The sequence below is a fragment of the Rhinatrema bivittatum genome, chromosome 8 (assembly GCF_901001135.1).
Source record: "Rhinatrema bivittatum chromosome 8, aRhiBiv1.1, whole genome shotgun sequence".
Classification (NCBI taxonomy): domain Eukaryota; kingdom Metazoa; phylum Chordata; class Amphibia; order Gymnophiona; family Rhinatrematidae; genus Rhinatrema; species Rhinatrema bivittatum.
Window position 1 is genome coordinate 172,598,201 of NC_042622.1, and position 19,704 is coordinate 172,617,904.

Here is a 19,704-nt window from a genome sequence, read left to right on the forward strand (position 1 = left end):
CGGGATTACAAAGCCTTTAACTGCCGGGTCATCGGTTCAGATCAGACTGGACATCTGCAAAAGGAAAGAGCCAGGATGGAGTCTGTTCAGAGGGCAGCTACCGAAACGATCAGGGGTCAGGGCGAGAGCTAAGGTCCCGTATGTCCTGAAGGATAGGATGGACACTTTAAAAGACCTCCAAGGAATAAATACACAGGAGGCAGGTATTTTTCAAAAGGAAGGGGAGCCTGAGACTAGGCCTTGCAGAAGGAACATGAAAGGAGAAGAAACCGGCAGCTGTACAGTTTTTCCAGGGCTTCAGCCAGGACCAGCAAGAGATCGGGTTCCAGCAAGTCAAAGAAAATGACCAGAAAACTCCATCATCAGCCCAGGGACATCCTGCAGGGCATCCGGCACAGGGTGTCAGAGCTCCTCCAGAGTCCGCGACTTGTCCAGCCCCTCTCGGGCGCCCCTTTCACAGGAGTCTGTAGGCTCCAGACAGAAGAGAGCCAAGTAAGAGTCTGGTAACCTGATTCTCTGCGGGTCTGCGAAGGGCTATCTACTTCTTGTTCCGCCTCCTCCTCTCCAGGCCATGGCTGAAGCACAAACCGCGCGGGTCCAACTCCCGTAGGAACTGGATTTGCAACTTTACATAAGGCCTCCCCCCCATCGCTACTCAAGGTGTCAGAGTAGGCTTCTGCTCCTCGTGCAGAGAGAGCTGAGCCTCGAGATCTTGCCCTTCCCTCGAAAGTCGCTCGATCTCCCCATTGACGCCTCGAGTGTAACGCTGACGGCAGTCCGAGGTGGACTTTCCCCACACCCCCACCACTGACTGAGGAAAAAGATTTGTCTTGGAGCAGTGCCGGTCCAGCTCGGACCACCTCCTGCAGGAGGGAGCTGGTAAAAAGCCAACGGGAGGCTTGAGGCTGGGGGCGGTCGAGCCTCACCTTCGTGGCCACCACGCAATGGTCCTGAGAAAGTTGCCACCTCGGTGGCACTGGCAGGGGCTTGCAGCATTAATGAGTTGGAAGAGATACAACCGGCTGATCCGAGAGCAGGTCATCTCCCCTCTCGTTCACCCACGCACAGGTGAAAGCAAGGGGTTTCCCCAAGTGCCACTTGTGCCCGACATCAACTGGGGAGAAGCGATTTAAAATCTCGACAGTTGCCTCAGTCAGAAGCCTCTGGGGTACAGATGAAATCACCCCCCCCCCTCCCCGCCACCAGGTCAAGGGTAGAGAGCTGGAGAAAGAAAACCTCTCTCAGAGCCGGCTCCGGGAGCATTCACTTTCAGAAAATTCAGCGGGCAGCCCTCGAGCCGAGCCCCGAGGTGCCGTAACCTGCCTGGCGTAACGGGTTGGGCACTCAGCGCTCAGCCTGCAGGGTCTCCACAAACAGGGTGGCCCCGCCCCCACCGGCCCAACTCCGGAAGCCAGGTCGCTTCAGCCTCCCGAGTGGCGCGGATCTCCTGCGGAAAGGCTATCGAGTACCCTTTTTTCATTCAGGAAGGAGCGCGGCCCGGTGCCTGTGGAGACCCGCCCTGCAGCCATTGGTATTCAGGGTGCTGAACATCAGAGCCATCCTCTGTCAGGGGACGGGTCCACAGAGACCCGTCCCGGGGCTGCTCCGTCTTCTTTTCTTGGTGCGGTCAATATCTCAGATTGAGAGGCTCCGTGCTGCCCGCCGGCCCTCTCCTCAGCCTTCCTCACTCACTCTCACCTGCTCACCTCCCCTGCCTCCTGTTACTCCTTATGTTCTCATGTTAATTGGGATCTGAACTTCCTCCGTAGGGCGTCCTATCCTGCCCCTCTAATAAGGGACACATCCTAGGTGGGAGCTGCACTCTGATTGGACTGAGGGGGGTTTGGGATCCTTCCTGTCGCTACCTGTCCCTTCTCTAACCCTGGAATTATTTATGCAATCCAAAATGACTGAAAGCCTTCACACCTCCCGCTACGGTAATGATTAGCAGGCGGCGACCCATGTGGCTCTGCTGCCTCAGCTTCCTGCATGCACCGCGGCTGTCTGAGCTGGCCCCTCCGTTTCCACTTAGTCCTAGGCCCGGTCCCCCAGGTAATGCCCCAAGGATGCTCTCGGTACCCCATCACCTGGACCAGGGCTGGGTGCTAGAGGGCACCTCGACTCTCCCTCGGGCTCCACAGCGAGGGCCACTTCTTTGGTTGGTGGTGGATCCTGGGTGGGGGAGAACTGGGCCAGTCCTAAGTCCAGAAGGGGGGGCAGTGGTATCCTGGATGGGAGTTGGGGAGGAGGTGGGGGTAGGACCATAGAAGATCATTCCCTTAGGGCGGGTGCTCATGCTGCCCTAGCCTCACTCTTTGGTATTCTGGTGTGGCTGATATTTCTATCCCTGAATCTCCTCTTCCCTGCTGGGAAAACCTCAATCGGTTTGGCAGCCAGAGCTCAGCTTCTCGGGGAACGACCCTGAGAAGCAGCTGTGGTTGATGCAGCGTTCCTCATGTTACAGGGCTTATGTTTTGGGGTCTTTTCTGGCCTCGAGCTGCTGTCTCCCTGCTAGGGTGGGTGGGAAAGCATAGGAAACTGCAGAAGTGGGTGTATATTGGGGGGGGGGGTTTGGTGTTCTCTCACAGCCTGCAACAAGGGGGAGTGTAAAGGAATCAGATCTCAAGACAGTGGCATAGCCAGAATTGATTTTTTGGGTGGGCACAAGGTTAACATGGGTGGGCTGTAGGCATGCAGGTCTGAGACCTACTAGTTGTTTTCTTATTGATAAATAATGCCATATACTGCACCCTACAATGGCTTTAAGTAATTTGCAACTGCCATTATGCATGAAACTTTAAAATATTTTACCTCAATTATTTCAAGCACTTACCAGCATTAAAAATTCCTTATTAATCAGAATTTATCTTATATTTATTGCACAAGTGCAGGAGATCGCCTGAGGGCAAAAGTAGCGCTGGCGCCATTTTGAATATTGGCAATACGGCCCGAGTGCAGGAGGTCGCTCCCGGACCCCCGCTTGACTTTTGGCAAGTCTTGTGGGGGTCAGGAGGCCCCCGCAAGCTGGCCAAAAGTCCCTGGGGGTCCGGGAGCGACCTCCTGCACTCGTGACTTCGGGTGACAGGAACCAAAATGGCGCCGGCGCTACCTTTGCCCTGTCATATGGTAAGGGCAAAGGGCCACCGGCGCCATTTCTATTAACGCAGCCGTGGCCCGAGAGTGGGAGATCGCGCCGGGACCCCCCCACTGGACCCCAGGTAATTTAAAACATTTTGGGGGGGTTCGGGAGGGTGGGGGATTTGTTTTAAAGGGTCGGGTGGGTTTTAGGGTTGTTTTGGTGTGCCGGTTTTCCCCCCTCCCCCGATTTATGATTTTTTGACGATAAATTGGGGGAATTGCTATTGTATCGCGGCTCTAACGATTTTTGACGATTTAAAATATATCTGACGATTGTTTTAAATAGTCAAAAAACGATTCACATCCCTAATATCTAACAATCTCAAAATCATTTTTTTTTTTTACCTTTGTTGTCTGATCTTTGTATTTTTCTAATCAGTTGGTCCAGGTCTCTTTTTCCTATTTTTTCCCTTGTCGCTCATTTCCTAATTCCTTTTCAGTGTCTTTCTTCTACTACTGTCTTCTTCCCTTCCATACATACACATACATGCTTTCTCTCACAGACTCCCTCACACACTCAAGCTCTCACTCTCATATGCTCTCCCCCCTCACACACACAAGCTCACATTCTCTGCAGACACATACAAACTCTCACTATCTCACCCCTCCCCAGGTTTACATTCTTAGGTACACAAAGACGTGCATCCAGGCTACCATTCTCACTCACACATACACATATTCAAGCTCTCATTCTCACCCACTCACAAACCCAGACTCCCATTCTCACCCACACATACACATTTAAGCCCACACACAGCTTCCGCTTCCTCCCCCTCCCAAGCAGGAAGATCGGTTGGCCTCTCCTGCTGCCACCGATCTCCTGCTATCTATGGCCCACCGACCTCCTGCTATCTATGGCCCACGGATCTTCCTGCTTGGAGGGGGGATGGGGAGGAAACTTCTGCTCCCTCCCCCCCCCAAGCAGGAAGATCGGTGGGCCATATGGCCGCAGGATCGCTTCCCCATGTGTGCCGTGCAAATGCGCGGAATGGCCTTGGTCCTCCTCTTTGCCGCGCGGAGATGGGATCCCGCGACGACCTTGCAGGTCCGATGCTCCACTTCTGGTTCCAGTTGGGTGGGCCTGGGTCCAAATTGGGTGGGCAGCTGCCCATGCAGGCCCACCCGTGGCTATGCCACTGGTACAGGGTGCATGGGGATTTGTACTGTGTGCAGTTTATAGCTATTTTCGCTTTCGGGTTGCTCCCTGGGCTTAACTTGGCTGATGTTGGTGCAGATTTAAAAAATGGCTGGTGGAGGAGGTGGCGACGGGTGAACTCGGGACATATAGCGCTCCTCTGCTGAAAGCATGCAGCTTCCATCCTCCAACTGTCATACACACCAGAGGCGAGCGAGGAGCGTGGTAAAGTGCAATATCGCAGCTCACAGACACAAAATGGGGGGGGGGGGGGGGGGGGGGCCCGTCTCCGTTTCACAGGTGCGTTTTGCATTCTGTATGTTGTTGAAACACTTTGCTTGCACTGATTCATCTCGTGGTGTTTTGTTCCCTAACCTGCAGTAAAGTACCATAGCTTAGCTGACTGCTCCCCCTCCCCTAAGCTGCCATCTTTTAAAGCGCCCGCGCGGCCCACCTATGGCCTCCGTACTTCCAGAAAAGTCTACTGAGATCCCTGACCCAATGCCCCCTCCCCACCACCACCACCACATAAAAAAAAAAAAAAGTTAAAACCCCTCAGCCCGACCCCCATCCGCCTGTCCCCACTGGAGTAAAATAAGTTCCCTCAATTCCTGATGGCTCTGGTGGAGCCCAGACAGCGCCCTGGGGCTCCGGACCCGACTTCACCAATCTAAAGATGGTACCGGCTGGCCACATGGACCCCTTGCCCCTATTACATGATGGAAGAAGAGGCTAAGCAGCCTAGAAGAAAAGAAAAAGGCAGGGGAGCTGCGAAAAGGAAGCTCTAAGGGGGCAAGAGGCGGCTCAGTAGGGGCCCCCCCCCCGTGCCCAGCCCGGCTGACGTCACCGGGGCCCCGCCCCCGCGCGGACTCGCGCGCCTTCCCGGGCTCGGCAGCAGTGGCGGCAGCAAGGCAGCATGGCCAGGGCGACTGCAGCCGGCAGGGTCACCGCCACCTGAGCCGCTGCAGCCTGGAAGGGCTCTGCCTCGATTCCCCGGCGTGGGCTGCAGCACAGAGCCGCATGCATGAACCTCCGGAAAGGCGACAAAATGACCATCAGCATCCAGGAGCACATGGCCATCGATGTGTGCCCGGGCCCCATCAAGCCCATCAAGCAGATCTCGGACTACTTCCCCCGCTTCCCGCGCGGGCTGCCCGCCGCCTCGCTGCGCTCCAGCGTGAGCCAGCCCTCGGTCAGCCCCTCCGACCCTGCCCGGGGGGAGGAGGAGGAGGAGGACGTGGACAAACTGTTCGGGGCGTACGGAGCTGCCGCCGCGGCCAAGCGCGAGGAGGAGGCGGACGCCGACGGCTACGACTCGGACGACTGCAGTGAGTGTGGCCGCTGATCCCTGCACTTTGTGCCTTTGCTCTGCCCTGTCCTGCAGTGCCCCTGACCCTTCCCAGCACCAGTTGCTCGCAGCCTGCCTCTTCTTTCCCGGGTTGCGGTGCGTTCAAGGTCTCCTCTCCACCACTCGCCAGATTGCTGCTTTCTCTTGCTCTCCGGCTTTACTTTCTGCTTTATGCGATCGCCGCTTTGCACTGTCGGTAATAAGTTAAAGCTAATCAGCCCAATTAGCAGCCGGGACGCCCAGACGAATGGAGACGGGGGGTGGTGGTCGAGACCAGGTGCAGCAGATGGAGGGGCTGAGGCTCCGGAGCAATCATTAATCCCGCCCGAGCTCTCAGCGCCTCATTCTCCAGCGACTCATTAACGCTATAAAGCGGTGGCCTGGGGGCGCGCGCTTAATCCCTCCTAGTGCTGCTTCCTAGCGCACCGGGGTTAAATTGAGGGAAGGGTCCTTTCAACATCTGCAGCCACTAGTACGTCAGTCAGCACTCACCAAAACCTCAAACAGGCGGAGCAGCCGGCTTTCAGATTCCTGTCAGATGCTTCTTAAAATTGTCTCTTGTGGTGTTCAGGAGAACCTGTCCTGAAGATCCGTTTTTTTCTGCTAGTCCTAAGTTTACAATAACACTGGGCCACTTTGCCTGCAGTCCTATTAAATCCCGTTTCCAAAGTACTTTGGGATTTGCAGTTCTGCATTTCTTATGATGACTAAAAACCCCGTAATTCTGCAAGACAGGAATTAAATAACCCCAACACTGAAGAGAAAAGAACACCGTGCATAGATTGTGGAAGCCATGAACCGCTGACTTCCTTTAGTACTGGGTTTTTTTTTTTTTTAATAGTTTTCCTTTTCACCCATCCTCCAAAGGATGCCCAACGCAGCTTGCAGCATTATTAGAATTCAGGTGCAATAAGTCACATCCCCAGGGAGCTTACAGTCTGAGCTTTAGGGTCCTTTTAGTCATCGCATGGAGCGCTACAGACCCCTAAGTGCTTTGGGAAAGAGATTTAATAAGTAGTAGCAGGCCTGCAGGAAAGTGCCCCGGGGGTCAGATGGTGGTAAGTTGGAAGTGGATAAGTCATAGGATCCAGGAGCCCCTTTATCTGTGATTCGGTGCCAAGTTTGGTGGATCCTAGCATCCTGTCTCCTGTCAGCGGCCAGTCCAGGTCACCAGTGAGACCCCGTCCTCGCCAGCCATTCTTCATAAGGGTGCCACTTTGTGCCCTTATATCATTCTTGTTGACTTTCTCTCTACCGTTTTGTTCATTCTGCTATGTTTTCTGAGATGTGGTGGTCAGCACTGCACATCATAATTCCAGTGTGGTCACTGCATGGATATGTACGAAGGTAGTGTATGATAATTCCCCATTTTGATTTCTATTCCTTTCTGATTGATTCCTAGCACATGATTTGTTTTCTTGACCACTGCCACAGGCTGAGCTGAGGATTTCAAGGTATTGTCCACAGTGACTACAAAGTCATCATCTTTTTTTTTTTTTTTTTCCCCCTGCTGGCTTATGACTCCTAATAGGTAACCCAGTATTTGTCTGCATATAGTTAGTATTTTTCTCATGTGCAACATTTTGCTTTTCTCCACCTTAAATTTCCTCTGCCATTTATATGAACACAAGGTCCTTCTGCAATTCCTCAGTCTGCTTGTGTTTAACTACTTTGGCTAGTGTTATGCCATCTGCAGGTTTGATCGCCTCACTCATTGCTGCCTTTTCCAGATCCTTAATGAACAAGTTAAACAACATTGCTCCCAGGACAGATCCCTGCTGCAATTTGCTTTTCACATCTCTCCACTGGGAAAACTGACAGTTTTGTCCTATTCTTTACTAGTTCACAATAGAGCATTGCCTCCTATCTCATGACTTTTTTAATTTCCCGGGCTTCCCTTTATTTATTTATTATTTTTATATACCGACATTCGATCTCAATCAAGATATCACACCGGTTTACATTCAGCTACTGTATTTCTCTATCCCCAGAGGGCTTACAATTTAAGTTTGTACCTGAGGCAATGGAGGGTAAAGTGACTTGCCCAAGGTCACAAGGTCCTACAGCAGGACTCGAACCCTGGTCTCCTGGTTTATAGTCCACTGCTCTAACCACTGCGCTATTCCTCCTCCCTTATGAGGGACTTCATGAAATGTCTTCTGAAAATCCAGATTCATGCTGCAAAGCATTCTCATAGAGCAGTAAAGCACAACGTCTTTTGCTAAATTCCTGCTGGTTTATTCGTGTGCCCAGTAATTCTCTTCTTAACAATGGTTCAGCTTCCCTGGTCTGTATCACTCCTGGATCCCTTTTTAACAATTGGCATTACATTGGCTACCCTCTAGTCCTCAGGTACAGTGACAAGTTTGAATGTACTGTATTTATTTATATATAGACATTTGATACTCTGCTTTTTACCAAGGGTGGACTCAAAGTGGATTACAGATTTAAAAATAGAAAATACCATTTGAGTTGACTGTACAGTACAGTTAGAGCTTTCTGCAGGGAAGGTCTGGGTGAAGAGCCATACGTTTTGCTTCAGCCTTTTTTCAGAAAGTAAGGTAGCTGGTCTCAAGGTGTAAAGTTAGCGGTATCTTATCACAGATTTTTAGTGCATAGTAGCAGAAAACCCAGAGTCTAGTACAGGGCAATCTGGCAGAGGCCACATTGCGGTGGATCACAGTTCTCTTATGGGGGTGTACCGGAGAAGGTGAGAGAGGTAACCCTGAACCTGTTTATTCATGCATTGGAAGATGAAGCAGAGAGAGTTTGAATTATATCTCCCTTTTTACTTCAGTATTACTTTTACGTGCTCTGTTGCTTTGGCTCCTACCAGAATTCTGGCAGCTGTATTTTTTGTAGAACTTGGAGGCACTTCATGCTATTTTATGGGAAGACATTGCCAGCAGCAGGTCTGTGATTTCTTATTCACATTTTTTCAGAACTCTGGGATGAAACCCTTCAGGTCCTGGGGATTTGTTACGGTTTAGTTTTCCAGTTTGCTCTAGCATCTCTTCTGGATTTCCAGTCACGTGCTTCGGTTACTTTGAATTGTTGCCTACAGAGGATGGTTCTGGTGTGGGTGTCTCTTCGGCATCCGCTGCAGTGAAGACTGAAGCAAAAAATACATTTTAGTTTATCTCCCAGGGTGCCCAGTTTCCTCCATCATCTAATGGTCCAGTTGACTCCTTCAAAGCCATTCATGCACATCTTGCTTTTGATGCAGCTGAAAATGATTTTTTTAAATTCATTTTTGCCTCTTTGACAAGTTTCTTCTCTAATTCTGTCTTGTCCTGCATTATTAATGTTTTACTTATGCTCCTTCCTACTTTCCCAATATGACTTACACACGTTTTTGAAAGGATGCATTTAAGGCTTTTATATTTTCTTTTATGGCACAATCTGCCAGATGTTTACTGCGCAGGTTTGTTTTGGGGGTGGAGGGGGGGGGCGGTAAGAGCAGTTTCCTTCCTGTGGACTTCAGTTGAGTCAGAACCAGGGATCTGATACCATAAGCTTTAAATTGCAACTACTCAAGGATTTCGTCCTTTATTTTATAATTACTCCCACCCCAGCCTCACCTAGTGCATCTGGAAGGGGTAAACATGGTCTTGCAATCCTGGGTCAATGCTAAATGGGCTTGAGTGTCAGAGCTGCTTTCCTCCCTCCTGTAATCCTGAGCTGTACAGAAATCTTCCTCTTCAGATCACTGAGCTGGCTACTAATTATTGTGTTAAGCTGATTTGGTTTTCCTAATTGCTTGATTAGACTTCCTGGCTGGGGAAAGGAGTCTCACTATTTACTACAGCTGATAGAGCTCGTCTCCGAAAAATAGCCGATGTAATAATAAGGCGCAGGCATGCACGTTAGTTTGGGAGCAGGGAACTTTACTCTCAATATAAAAAGGAGTTTGGTTTGCAGAAAGTGTGCACACAACTTAGCGCACCCCCCCCCCCCCCCTCAGGCATTAGCTGCTACTCCCCGAATGGAAGAGGTGAGCTGGCATTACTCAGGATTCATAGTGCCGGAAATGTAAGTCCTGGTTGGAAGGGGAGTTCTGGGGAAAGTGCTAGTGGATGGCAAGAGTTCCCAACCCAGTCCTCGGGACAGGACACTGCTAATCGATACAAAAACACATAGGAGGCAGTCCCCTATTCTACATATTCATGATGAGTATTCTGAAAACCGGACTGGCTAGGTGTGCCCCAGGACTGGGCCTGAACCTGAACCTGGAGTTCATGGTGTGGGGATCCTGTGCTTGCAATATGTGTCCATAAAACATGCTTTTTGTGCATGGTCATTTTGGATTAGCCTGCTTTTTTTTCTTTTTCGCTCCCAATGCATTAGCCTGTCGTTAGTTTACTGCATCCAGAGTTAACATTTCTAGTGCTCGAGTAAAGGAGATGTACGCTGAAGGTGCTTGCACATTTTTTTTTTACTCGCATCTTCATACATCGGAGGCTCTGTACTCTAATGCATGTGTGTGATTTTACTTACGTCTTACGTCGGAGGCTTGGTGCTCTTGTGTATGTGTGTGTGATTTTACTCACGTCTTCTTACGTCGGAGGCTCGGTGCTTGCGTGCGTGCGTTATTTTAAATAGGTGACTCTTTCCTATGCTCCCCAGAAGGGTCTGGGCTCCCCATTTGCATTAGAAGGATTATTTGTGTGGCAGTATTCCCAATGTAAGCTGTAATTGATACTACTGGACTCAATTAAACCAGTTTCCACTGGACCAGTTGGTGTTTGCCTTGCAGAAGCTAAAGTTGCAAAGACCATTCCTTCAACAGGACAGGTGGTGGTGCCTCCATCAGCACTGCCTGACCAGATGTGATTGTTTATCTGTGGAAGACTCGGCCACCCACTCCCCTGAGTTCTACATTTGGATTCTTGAATGAGCGCTCTGCTTAAGACCCAGTTGGCTGAGGTGCTGGGCAGTGTCAGCGGGTCCAGTAAGCCGTCTGCTGGGTCTGGCTTGACGGAGAGCCTGGGTTCGAGTTTTAAATGTGCCACATGCTAACTTCATGGAGTGCCCCCTAGTCTTTCTGTTATCTGAAAGAGTAAATAACCGATTCACAGCTACCTGTCTAGACCTCTCATGATTTTAAAGACCTCTATTATATCCCCCCCTCAGCCGTCTCTTCTCCAAGCTGAAAAGTCCTAACCTCTTTAGTCTTTCCTCATAGGGGAGTTGTTCCATTCCTCTTATCATTTTGGTTGCCCTTCTCTGTACCTTCTCCATCGCAATTATATCTTTTTTGAGATGCGGCGACCAGAATTGTACACAGTATTCAAGGTGCGGTCTCACCATGGAGCGATACAGAGGCATTATGACATTTTCCGTTTTATTCACCATTCCCTTCCTAATAATACTTAACATTGTTTGCTTTTTGATTGCCGCAGCACACTGAACCGACGATTTCAATGTGTTATCCACTATGACACCTACATCTCTTTCTTGGGTTGTAGCACCAAATATGGAACCCAACATTGTGTCACTATAGCATTGGTTATTTTTCCCTATATTCATCACCTTGCACTTATCCAATTTCATCTGCCATTTGGATGCCCAATTTTCCAGTCTCAGAAGGTCTTCCTGCAATTTATCATAATCTGCTTGTGATTTAACTACTCTGAACAATTTTGTATCATCTGCAAATTTGATTACCTCACTCGTCATATTTATTTCCAGATCATTTATAAATATATTGAAAAGTAAGCGTCCCAATACAGATCCCTGAGGCACTCCACTTTGTCAAACACCTTCTGAAAATCCAAATATACTACTTCTACCGGTTCACCTTTATCCACATGTTTATTAACTCCTTCAAAGAAGTGAAGCAGATTTGTGAGTCAAGACTTGCCTTTGGTAAAGCCATGCTGACTTTGTTCCATTAAACCATATGTTCTGTGATTTTGATATTTAGAACACTTTCCACTATTTTTCCTGGCACTGAAGTCAGTGCCAGACTAACTGGTCTGTAGTTTCCTGGATCGCCCCTGGAGCCCTTTTTAAATATTGGGGTTACATTTGCTATCCTCCAGTCTTCAGATACAATGGATGATTTTAATGATAGGTTACAAATTTTTACTAATAGGTCTGATAGTTCATTTTTGAGTTCCTTCAGAACCCTGGGGTGTATACCATCCGGTCCAGGTGATTTACTACCCTTCAATTTGTCAGTCAGGCCTCCACATCTTCTAGGTTCACTGTGATTTGGTTCAGTCCATTTGAGTCATTACCCATGAAAACCTTCTCCCCAGCTGGGTATCTCCCCAGCACCCTCTTCAGTAAACACCGAAGCAAAAAAAATCATTTAATCTTTCCGAGATGGCCTTATCTTCTCTAATTGCCCCTTTAACCTCTCGATGATCTAACGGTCCAACTGACTCCCTCACAGGCTTTCTGCTTCGGATATATTTAAAAAAGTTTTTACTGTGAGTTTTTGCCTCTATGGCCAACTTCTTTTCAAATTCTCTCTTAGCCTGTCTTACATTTAACTTGACAACACTTATACATTATCCTATTTCTTCTGTTGGATCCTTCTTCCAATTTTTGAATGAAGATCTTTAGGATAAAATAGCTACTTTCACATCCACTTTTAACCATGCCGATGATTGTGTTGCCTTCTTTCCACCTTTCTTAATGTGTGGAATACATCTGGACTGTGCTTCTAGAATGGTATTTTTTAACAATGACCACGCCTCTTGCACACTTTTTACCTTTGTAGCTGCTCCTTTCAGTTTTTTTCTATTTTTCTCATTTTATCAAAGTTTCCCTTTTGAAAGTTTAGCACAAAAGCTATGGATTTGCTTACTATCTCCCTTCCAGCCATTAATTCAAATTTGATCATATTGGGGCGGATTTTCAGATTCCGCGAATAGGCCTACTTTTGTTTGCGCTCCAGGCGCAAACAAAAGTACGCTGGATTTTAGATACGCGCGGAGCCGTATCTACCTCTCTCACCAAATCCTGTGCTCCACTGAGAATTAGATCTAAAATTGCTCCCTCTCTTGTCTGTTCCTGAACCAATTGTTCTTTAAAGCTGTCATTTATTCCATCCAGGAACTTTATCTCTCTAGCATGTCCCGATGATACATTTACCCAGTCAATATTGGGGTAATTGAAATCTCCCATTATTACCGCACTACCAATTTGGTTAGCTTCCCTAATTTCTCTTAGCATTTCACTGTCAGTCTCACCATCTTGACCAGGTGGATGGTAGTATACTCCTATCACTATAGGCTTCCCCAACACACAAGGGATTTCTACACATAAAGATTCGATTATGCATTTAGTCTCATGCAGGATGTTTATCCTGTTGGACTCTATGCCATCCCGGACATAAAGCGCCACACCGCCTCCCGGGTGCTCCTCTCTGTCATTGCGATATAATTTGTACCCTGGTATAGCACTGTCCCATTGGTTGTCCTCCTTCCACTATGTCTCTGAGATGCCAATTAAGTCTATGTCATCATTCACTGCTATACATTCTAATTCTCCCATCTTACTTCTTAAACGTCTGGCAGACAAACATTTCAAAGTTTGTTTTCTGTTTGTATTTTCATTCTGCTTTTTAATTTATTTATTTATTTATTTAACATTTTTTATATACCGAAATTCTAGCAACAATGTTGCTAATCATTTCGGTTTACATATAACATTGGAGTGACTTAACATGCGAGTCTTACATGGAACAGGAAAATGAACTTGGAGAAAATTGAATAAATACTAATAACAAATAACATTAAAAACAACAGTAGTAATAGACATGTTATATACTTAATTGATATATTATGTTATATTTATGTTATATTTAATTGTTTATGTTTTTTTATATTGTTTATAATTGTTTATAACATATATTTATGTTATATTTAATTGATAGGGATGTTAGAATTTTTTAGCTCAGGTGAGTTTTTAGTTACAGGCACTTGGACTACTTTTCTTATTATTGGAACCTCACTGTCGGGATGCCCTAATTCTAATGCATCATTAGTATCCTTTAAAGATACCTCTCTCTGAACCATGTGCTGCTGAGCGACTGTCGGCTTTCCCCTTTGTTCTAGTTTAAAAGCTGCTCTATCTCCTTTTTAAAGGTTAGCGCCAGCAGTCTGGTTCCACCCTGGTTAAGGTGGAGCCCATCCCTTCGGAACAGACTCCCCCTTCCCCAAAAGGTTCCCCAGTTCCTAACAAAACTGAATCCCTCTTCCTTGAACCATCCTCTCATCCACGCATTGAGACTCCGGAGCTCTGCCTGCCTCTGGTGACCTGCGCGTGGAACAGGGAGCATTTCAGAGAATGCTACCCTGGAGGTTCTGGATTTAAGCTTTCTACCTAAGAGCCTAAATTTGGCTTCCAGAACCTCCTTCGCACATTTTCCTATATCTTTGGTGCCCACATGTACCACCACAGCCAGCTCCTCCCCGCACTGTCTAAAATCCAATCTAGGTGACACGTGAGGTCCACCACCTTCGCACCAGATAGGCATGTTACCAGGCGATCCTCATGCCCACCAGCCACCCAGCTGTCTACATTCCTAATAATCGAATCACTAACTATGGGGCCGATACAGTAAAAATCGCAGGAGAGTGGGTGAGCTCACAGGCCACTCTCCTGTGCGCGCGATTCAGTATGTTAATTTATTTAAATTAGGACCCGCGGTAAAAAGAGGCGCTAGGGACACTAGCACGTCCCTAGCGCCTTTTTTTGGACAGGAGCGGCGACTGTCAGCGAGTTTGACAGCTGATGCTCAATTTTGCCGGCGTCTCTTCTCAAACCCGCTGACAGCCACGGGTTCAGAAACCGGACACCGGCAAAATTGAGCGTCTGGTTTTCAACTCGCGAGCCGCGGGCCCATTAAAAATTTTTTTTTTTTATTTTAAACTTTTTTTTTTAACCTCTGACTTAATATCGCCATGATATTAAGTTGGAGGGTGCACAGAAAAGCAGTTTTTCTGCTTTTCTGTGCACTTCCCCGGTGCCGGCAGAAATTAATGCCTATCTCTGGGTAGGCGCTAATTTCTTAAAGTAAAATGTGCGGCTTGGCTGCACATTTTACTTTCTGTATCGCGCGGGAATGACTAATAGGGCCATCAGCATGCATTTGCAAGTTGCGGGCGCTGTTAGTCTAGGGGGGGTTGGACGCGCGTTTTTGACGCGCTATTACCCCTTACTGAATAAGTCCATAAGGGGTAAAGCTAGCACGTCGAAAACGTGTGTCCAAATGCCGGTTAACAGTGTGCTCCACCAGAGCGCACTATAATGTATCGGCCTGTTAGATGGCCGACCTAACCCTTTCCTCCTCGGCAGTAGGCCTTGGAGACACATCCTTAGTGTGAAAGGACAATGCACCACTTGGAGAGCAGGTCCTTGCTACAGGATCCTTTCTTGCTGCACCAGGTTAATGCTCTCCATTCATGAGACCTTCTTCCTCCAAGGCAGCACCAGGGCTGCCAGTCTGAAGTTGGAAATACAAACAGTCTAACTTCAGTTGGTCAACCAGAGTGACTCACTGCTCTCTTGATTAACAAATGTTGGTACCTAATTAAACCAAATCACACTACCTCAACACCTTTCCAAGGTGAGTAACTGAATTGAACTTTTCAACCTTTTTACTTAGGTATACACTGCTCCTAGCTTATTTCTAGCTTCTGGCTACTTTTTTTTTTTTTTTTTTTTTAAATATACAAACACTCTAACTTCTGCTTATTAGCTGCCTTACAAACTATTAAAAATAAACACACTAACTACTGTGTATTAGCTGCCTTACTGACTATTTAAAAATACAGTCTAAATTCAGTTTATTCGCTGCCTTACTGACTATTAAAAGCACAAACACACACTAAATAATATTCCTAAATAGTTAACTTCGTCCCAATACTTTTAAAAAAGAATTTCCCCAAGCAAAAACTTACTGATTCCTTTCAGCCACCAGCAAGGTGATCCTCTCCTCTCCGTGCTCCCACTGGATTGATGTGTTTATATTTCTTGATTTTATTGTTTAAAGTTTTATGAGGAATGTAATATTTGATTTTCCATTGTTGCAGTGCATACAGTCTGACTTCTGGTTTCCAGGTCACTTTTCGTATGCACATTTCTAGTTCTGCTTTATAGTCTCTCTATTCTGTATTTGTTGAGGCTCTGAGGTGAGGTAGTCTGCTAGGGTGCACGCAGGGATCCATAGCAGCCTGACTTGTTCTGTTTTCCTAATAGGAGGTGTATTGGTGTTTTAGGGCCTGTGTAATATTTGCAGCGTTGCCTTTTTATAGGTATGGAAGGGTTACCTTATTGTATTGTGAGCTTCAAGTCCACATCCAAGCTTCCAAATCCTTTTATTTTTTTTATTTGCAGGGTTTTCTGGTTGGCACCACTGCAGTGCCTGTAAATATAATACGAGTTGTTGGTGCTATTTTTTCCTCAGAATGTACTCTTTCATGTAACATCTGTTATGAATTCATAATTTTTTTGGGGGGGAGGTGTGTGTGTGTGTGTGTGGGGGGAGGGGGGAAGACGCAAGGCTGTAACAGTCACCTTGGGCACCCCATACCTTTGCACTGGTCCTGGTGTATAATATCCTGGGACCCAGTTCAAACTCCCTGACTGAGTCGCATCTCCCACGCAGAATATACATTGTCTGGGAGGGGGGAGGGTGTTAGCATGTATTCTTTATTGATTTGTTTTATAATTTACATGTTGATTTTGTTGGCCGACTTAATTTTTCCGGTGCATAATTAATTCCCTCGTGTCGGACATAGCTTTGTATAGGGGCTGAAATATTTAGTGGTTTCAAAATTAAAAGAATGCGCTTTTAGGTTTTATTTTGAGAGTAGATTACGACAATTTCCCAATAAATTGCCTTCCCACTCTTGGCTCTACAGGAGAGCAGCGTCCCAGGTCGCCTTATGCTAACCGCACCTGCAAACGAGTGCAGGCACAAACAGGCCGATGCGTTATCGGCGCGCGTTAAACGGGCGCTCATGACTGCGTGCCCGCCCCCTTAATGCGTGCACCCAGTGCAAAATGCAAAAGGGCTTCCGCGGTAAAAAGGATGCGCTAGGGGAACTAGCCTGCCCCTAGTGCCTGGGAGAGGTGGCTATCGGCCGGTTAGGAAAAAGGATGCTTAATTTTAGAGCCCCCCCCCCTTTTCCTAACCTGGTCGCCGGGCACCCTTTAAAAAAAACTTTTTTTTTTTTTTTTTTGGGACATTATAATTTTGTTGTTCCTCTGACTTAATATCGCCACAATATTAAGTTGGAGGAAGTACAGAAAAGCAGTATCTTCTGCTTTTCTGTACACATTTTGGGCTCCTCCGAAATTAATGCCTTCTCCGGGCAGGTGTTAATTTTGGCGAGTGAAAATGTGCGCCTGGGGCGCACTTTTTTTTTTTTTTTGCGTGGGGGGAATAGATAATAGCCTCATCGACATGGCAATTGCGTGTGATAAGCGCTGTTAGCTCCGCGCGTTTTGGATGCTCTAACCCCCGTTTTGCATCGGGGGTTTTGATGTGGGTTGAGCCGTGCGCTGCAGCTAGCGCACGGTATATAGCATCGGCCTGAAAGTTAGTTGTGGGGGCGGGGGGTGAGCAGCGCAGTGCTCATATGCACGGGGCAGCAGAACAGGTAGCACCAGCACTGCTCCCCTGCTCCTTCCCTTTCTGTGCACTCTCTCACCTTCCCATACTTTACTGAAGTCTGGCGGCAGTCCCCCTCCCCCAACCCCTCCCATTCTACCAGCAAGTACATCTGAAAAGCTTCACACATCTGTATCTGTTAGGAGCTGGAGACCTTAGCCTATGTAACACCCTTCAGTTTCACTTGTACTCGCACTAATAAAGCCTGGTGCAGCCGTGGTGACATCAGATGAAGGTCTCTAGGCAATTGTCCTTGCTTTGACTCATTTTGCCTCGGCGATAAGCAGCCGGCTACACAGCGCACCACAGCCCGACCCGTTGCCAGTGCCACAAGACAGGGGCGCCACGTGGAGCTCCAAACTGCTCTGCACTCCCTCCTCTGTGCTGAAAGGGTTGCAAGCAGAATATTCTGAAGCGCTGCAGCTTTTCGGAGGCTTGCTCCTACGAGGGCTGGCCAGGGTACGGCTGGGAGGGCACGCACTCTAGATACGAGCTTTCCTGGTGTTCCGGGAAAATGCTAAAGCCACTTTGAGCCAAGCTGGCAGTTGGGCTGTCAAGTGAGACCCCCCAAGGTCCAATATCAGGCTGGGTCTTTTGTCCCAGGGAGCATTCGGTGCATGCACTATTTTGACTTTTTGTTGTTGTTGTTGTTGTTTTTTCCTGCTCTGCTGGTTTAATTTGCACCGGATGCTTTGACATTGCCCTGACGGATGACATTTTCCTCACTTATCATCTGAGCCTTTTTCTGTTGTATTTAAAATACTTTCTATTCTACGCTTTCCGATGCAAGATTGTTCAAACCAAAAGTGGACGTTCCGGAGCCCTGCAGTTGTAGGATCTCTATTCGGCCGTTGGCTTTCGTCATTGTGTGAAAACTGTGACTCTCTCCTCCCCAAGAGCTGTGAGTGCTGCCTCTGCAGCAACCCCAGTTTTGGCCATCTTGGGTGGGGGGGACTGCTGCATGTCAGGCTGGCCCCTGCACAATGTTTTGTTCATGTGCTTCAGACTGGGGTGGCTCTAAGGTGATAGGTGTGTGTAGCGGGCATAGGGTGAGACGTTACTTGGTCAACTTTCTTTGCTGGCTCATATTTGGTTATTTTAGATTCCACCACTAGCGTGCGTCCTGTCCAGAGCTGACTCTTCTGTCCTCCTTCCAGCTGTAGACCTCGGTCCTTACCACACCGGGTGCTATTCTATACCCCCCTCCCCCCGGTCATTGTTACCTGGACCACGGGAGGGGCAATTAACCATAGAAGAAATACTATGATAGATTCTTGTGGGTTCGCTTGCCTTGAAGGGGTAAGACAGCGTCCCACACTCGCATCTCCCCACAGTTCAGCAGTTCAGAAGTAAGTGGTTTAACGCTTACTGGAAGCAATTCCAAGTAAAACAGTAAAAATAACATATGAGCTGAAACCCCACCAACAGCAATGAAAAAAAAAAAAAGACAGTGAACAAACCCCCAGTTCAAAGAAACACTCTGCCAAATAGTGAGCTGTGCAGTATAGATCAGTCCCCTAGATCGACTGGCAGAGTACTTAGTTGGACAGTTTTAGCAGAGAATATATAGCACTATTGAGTATAGATACCCTAAGGATATCGGGTATCTGTAAATGTGCACCTAGCAGGACTTCATTGGGGCCCATTGTTGGCAAGCTGAGGCTTTATTTTCTTCCCCTTTGCATACGGTCCTTGCCCGGCTCACGGTTCTCTGATCCTAAGCACCCTAGGGATGGATTCCCTGCCTGACCCCAGCACCACCCAGTGTAGTAATACCGTTAAATCGGAACTGCTGGTGACCCATGGTAGCACTGGTAAGGGTATTTTCTTCTCTGCTTAGCTGTCCCTTCAACAAATAGGCCAGAGAAGAGGCACCAGGCTACCCTGTAAGGGCACACGCTTTCAGAAAACTCGGTTCCAGGGGGAAGGAGCAAGATGCAGACGTCAGATTCTCTGTCCCATCGAAGTGCTGCTAGTCTCAGGAAACTCCCTTCAAGTAACAGGCAGGGAACTGCTCCCGACTGTCTCACACTGTCACTGGAGATCTCTCCCTCCTCAGCTTGTCCCGCACATTCAAACTTAAAACCCTTGTGCTGAGATTCTACGGCTCCCATTGGTTCCTGGGGAATCAGCGGACTTGTCCTCTGCGCAGCCTTCTCCCTCCCTTCACAGTTAGAACATAAGGCTTGCCATACTGGGTCAGACCAAAGGTCCATCAAGCCCAGTATCCTGTTTCCAACAGTAGCCAATCCAAGTCTCAAGTACCCAAACATTAGATAAATCACAAGCTACTATTGCTTATTAATTACCGTAATAGCAGATTATGGATTTTCTTTGATTTGTTTTAAATGAGCTACTTACTGTTGACAATCTGCTCCCCAGAGGGGAGGAATTAGTAATCTGATGTAGATCTGCTCTCCAGAAGGGAGGAGTTAGTAATCTGATGTAGAT

General features: G+C 47.7%; 1 protein-coding gene across 1 annotated transcript in view; it reads left to right on the forward strand.

Annotated features, from left to right (window-relative positions):
* The first annotated feature begins 5,141 nt into the window (after positions 1-5,141).
* DOC2B (double C2 domain beta) overlaps positions 5,142-19,704 on the forward strand; it is a 257,590-nt gene continuing 243,027 nt past the window's right edge. The window contains exon 1 of the mRNA XM_029611454.1: positions 5,142-5,601. Within this exon, the coding sequence (XP_029467314.1) occupies positions 5,298-5,601 (304 nt within the window). The 5' untranslated portion in view covers positions 5,142-5,297. The remainder of the gene's footprint in view (positions 5,602-19,704) is intronic.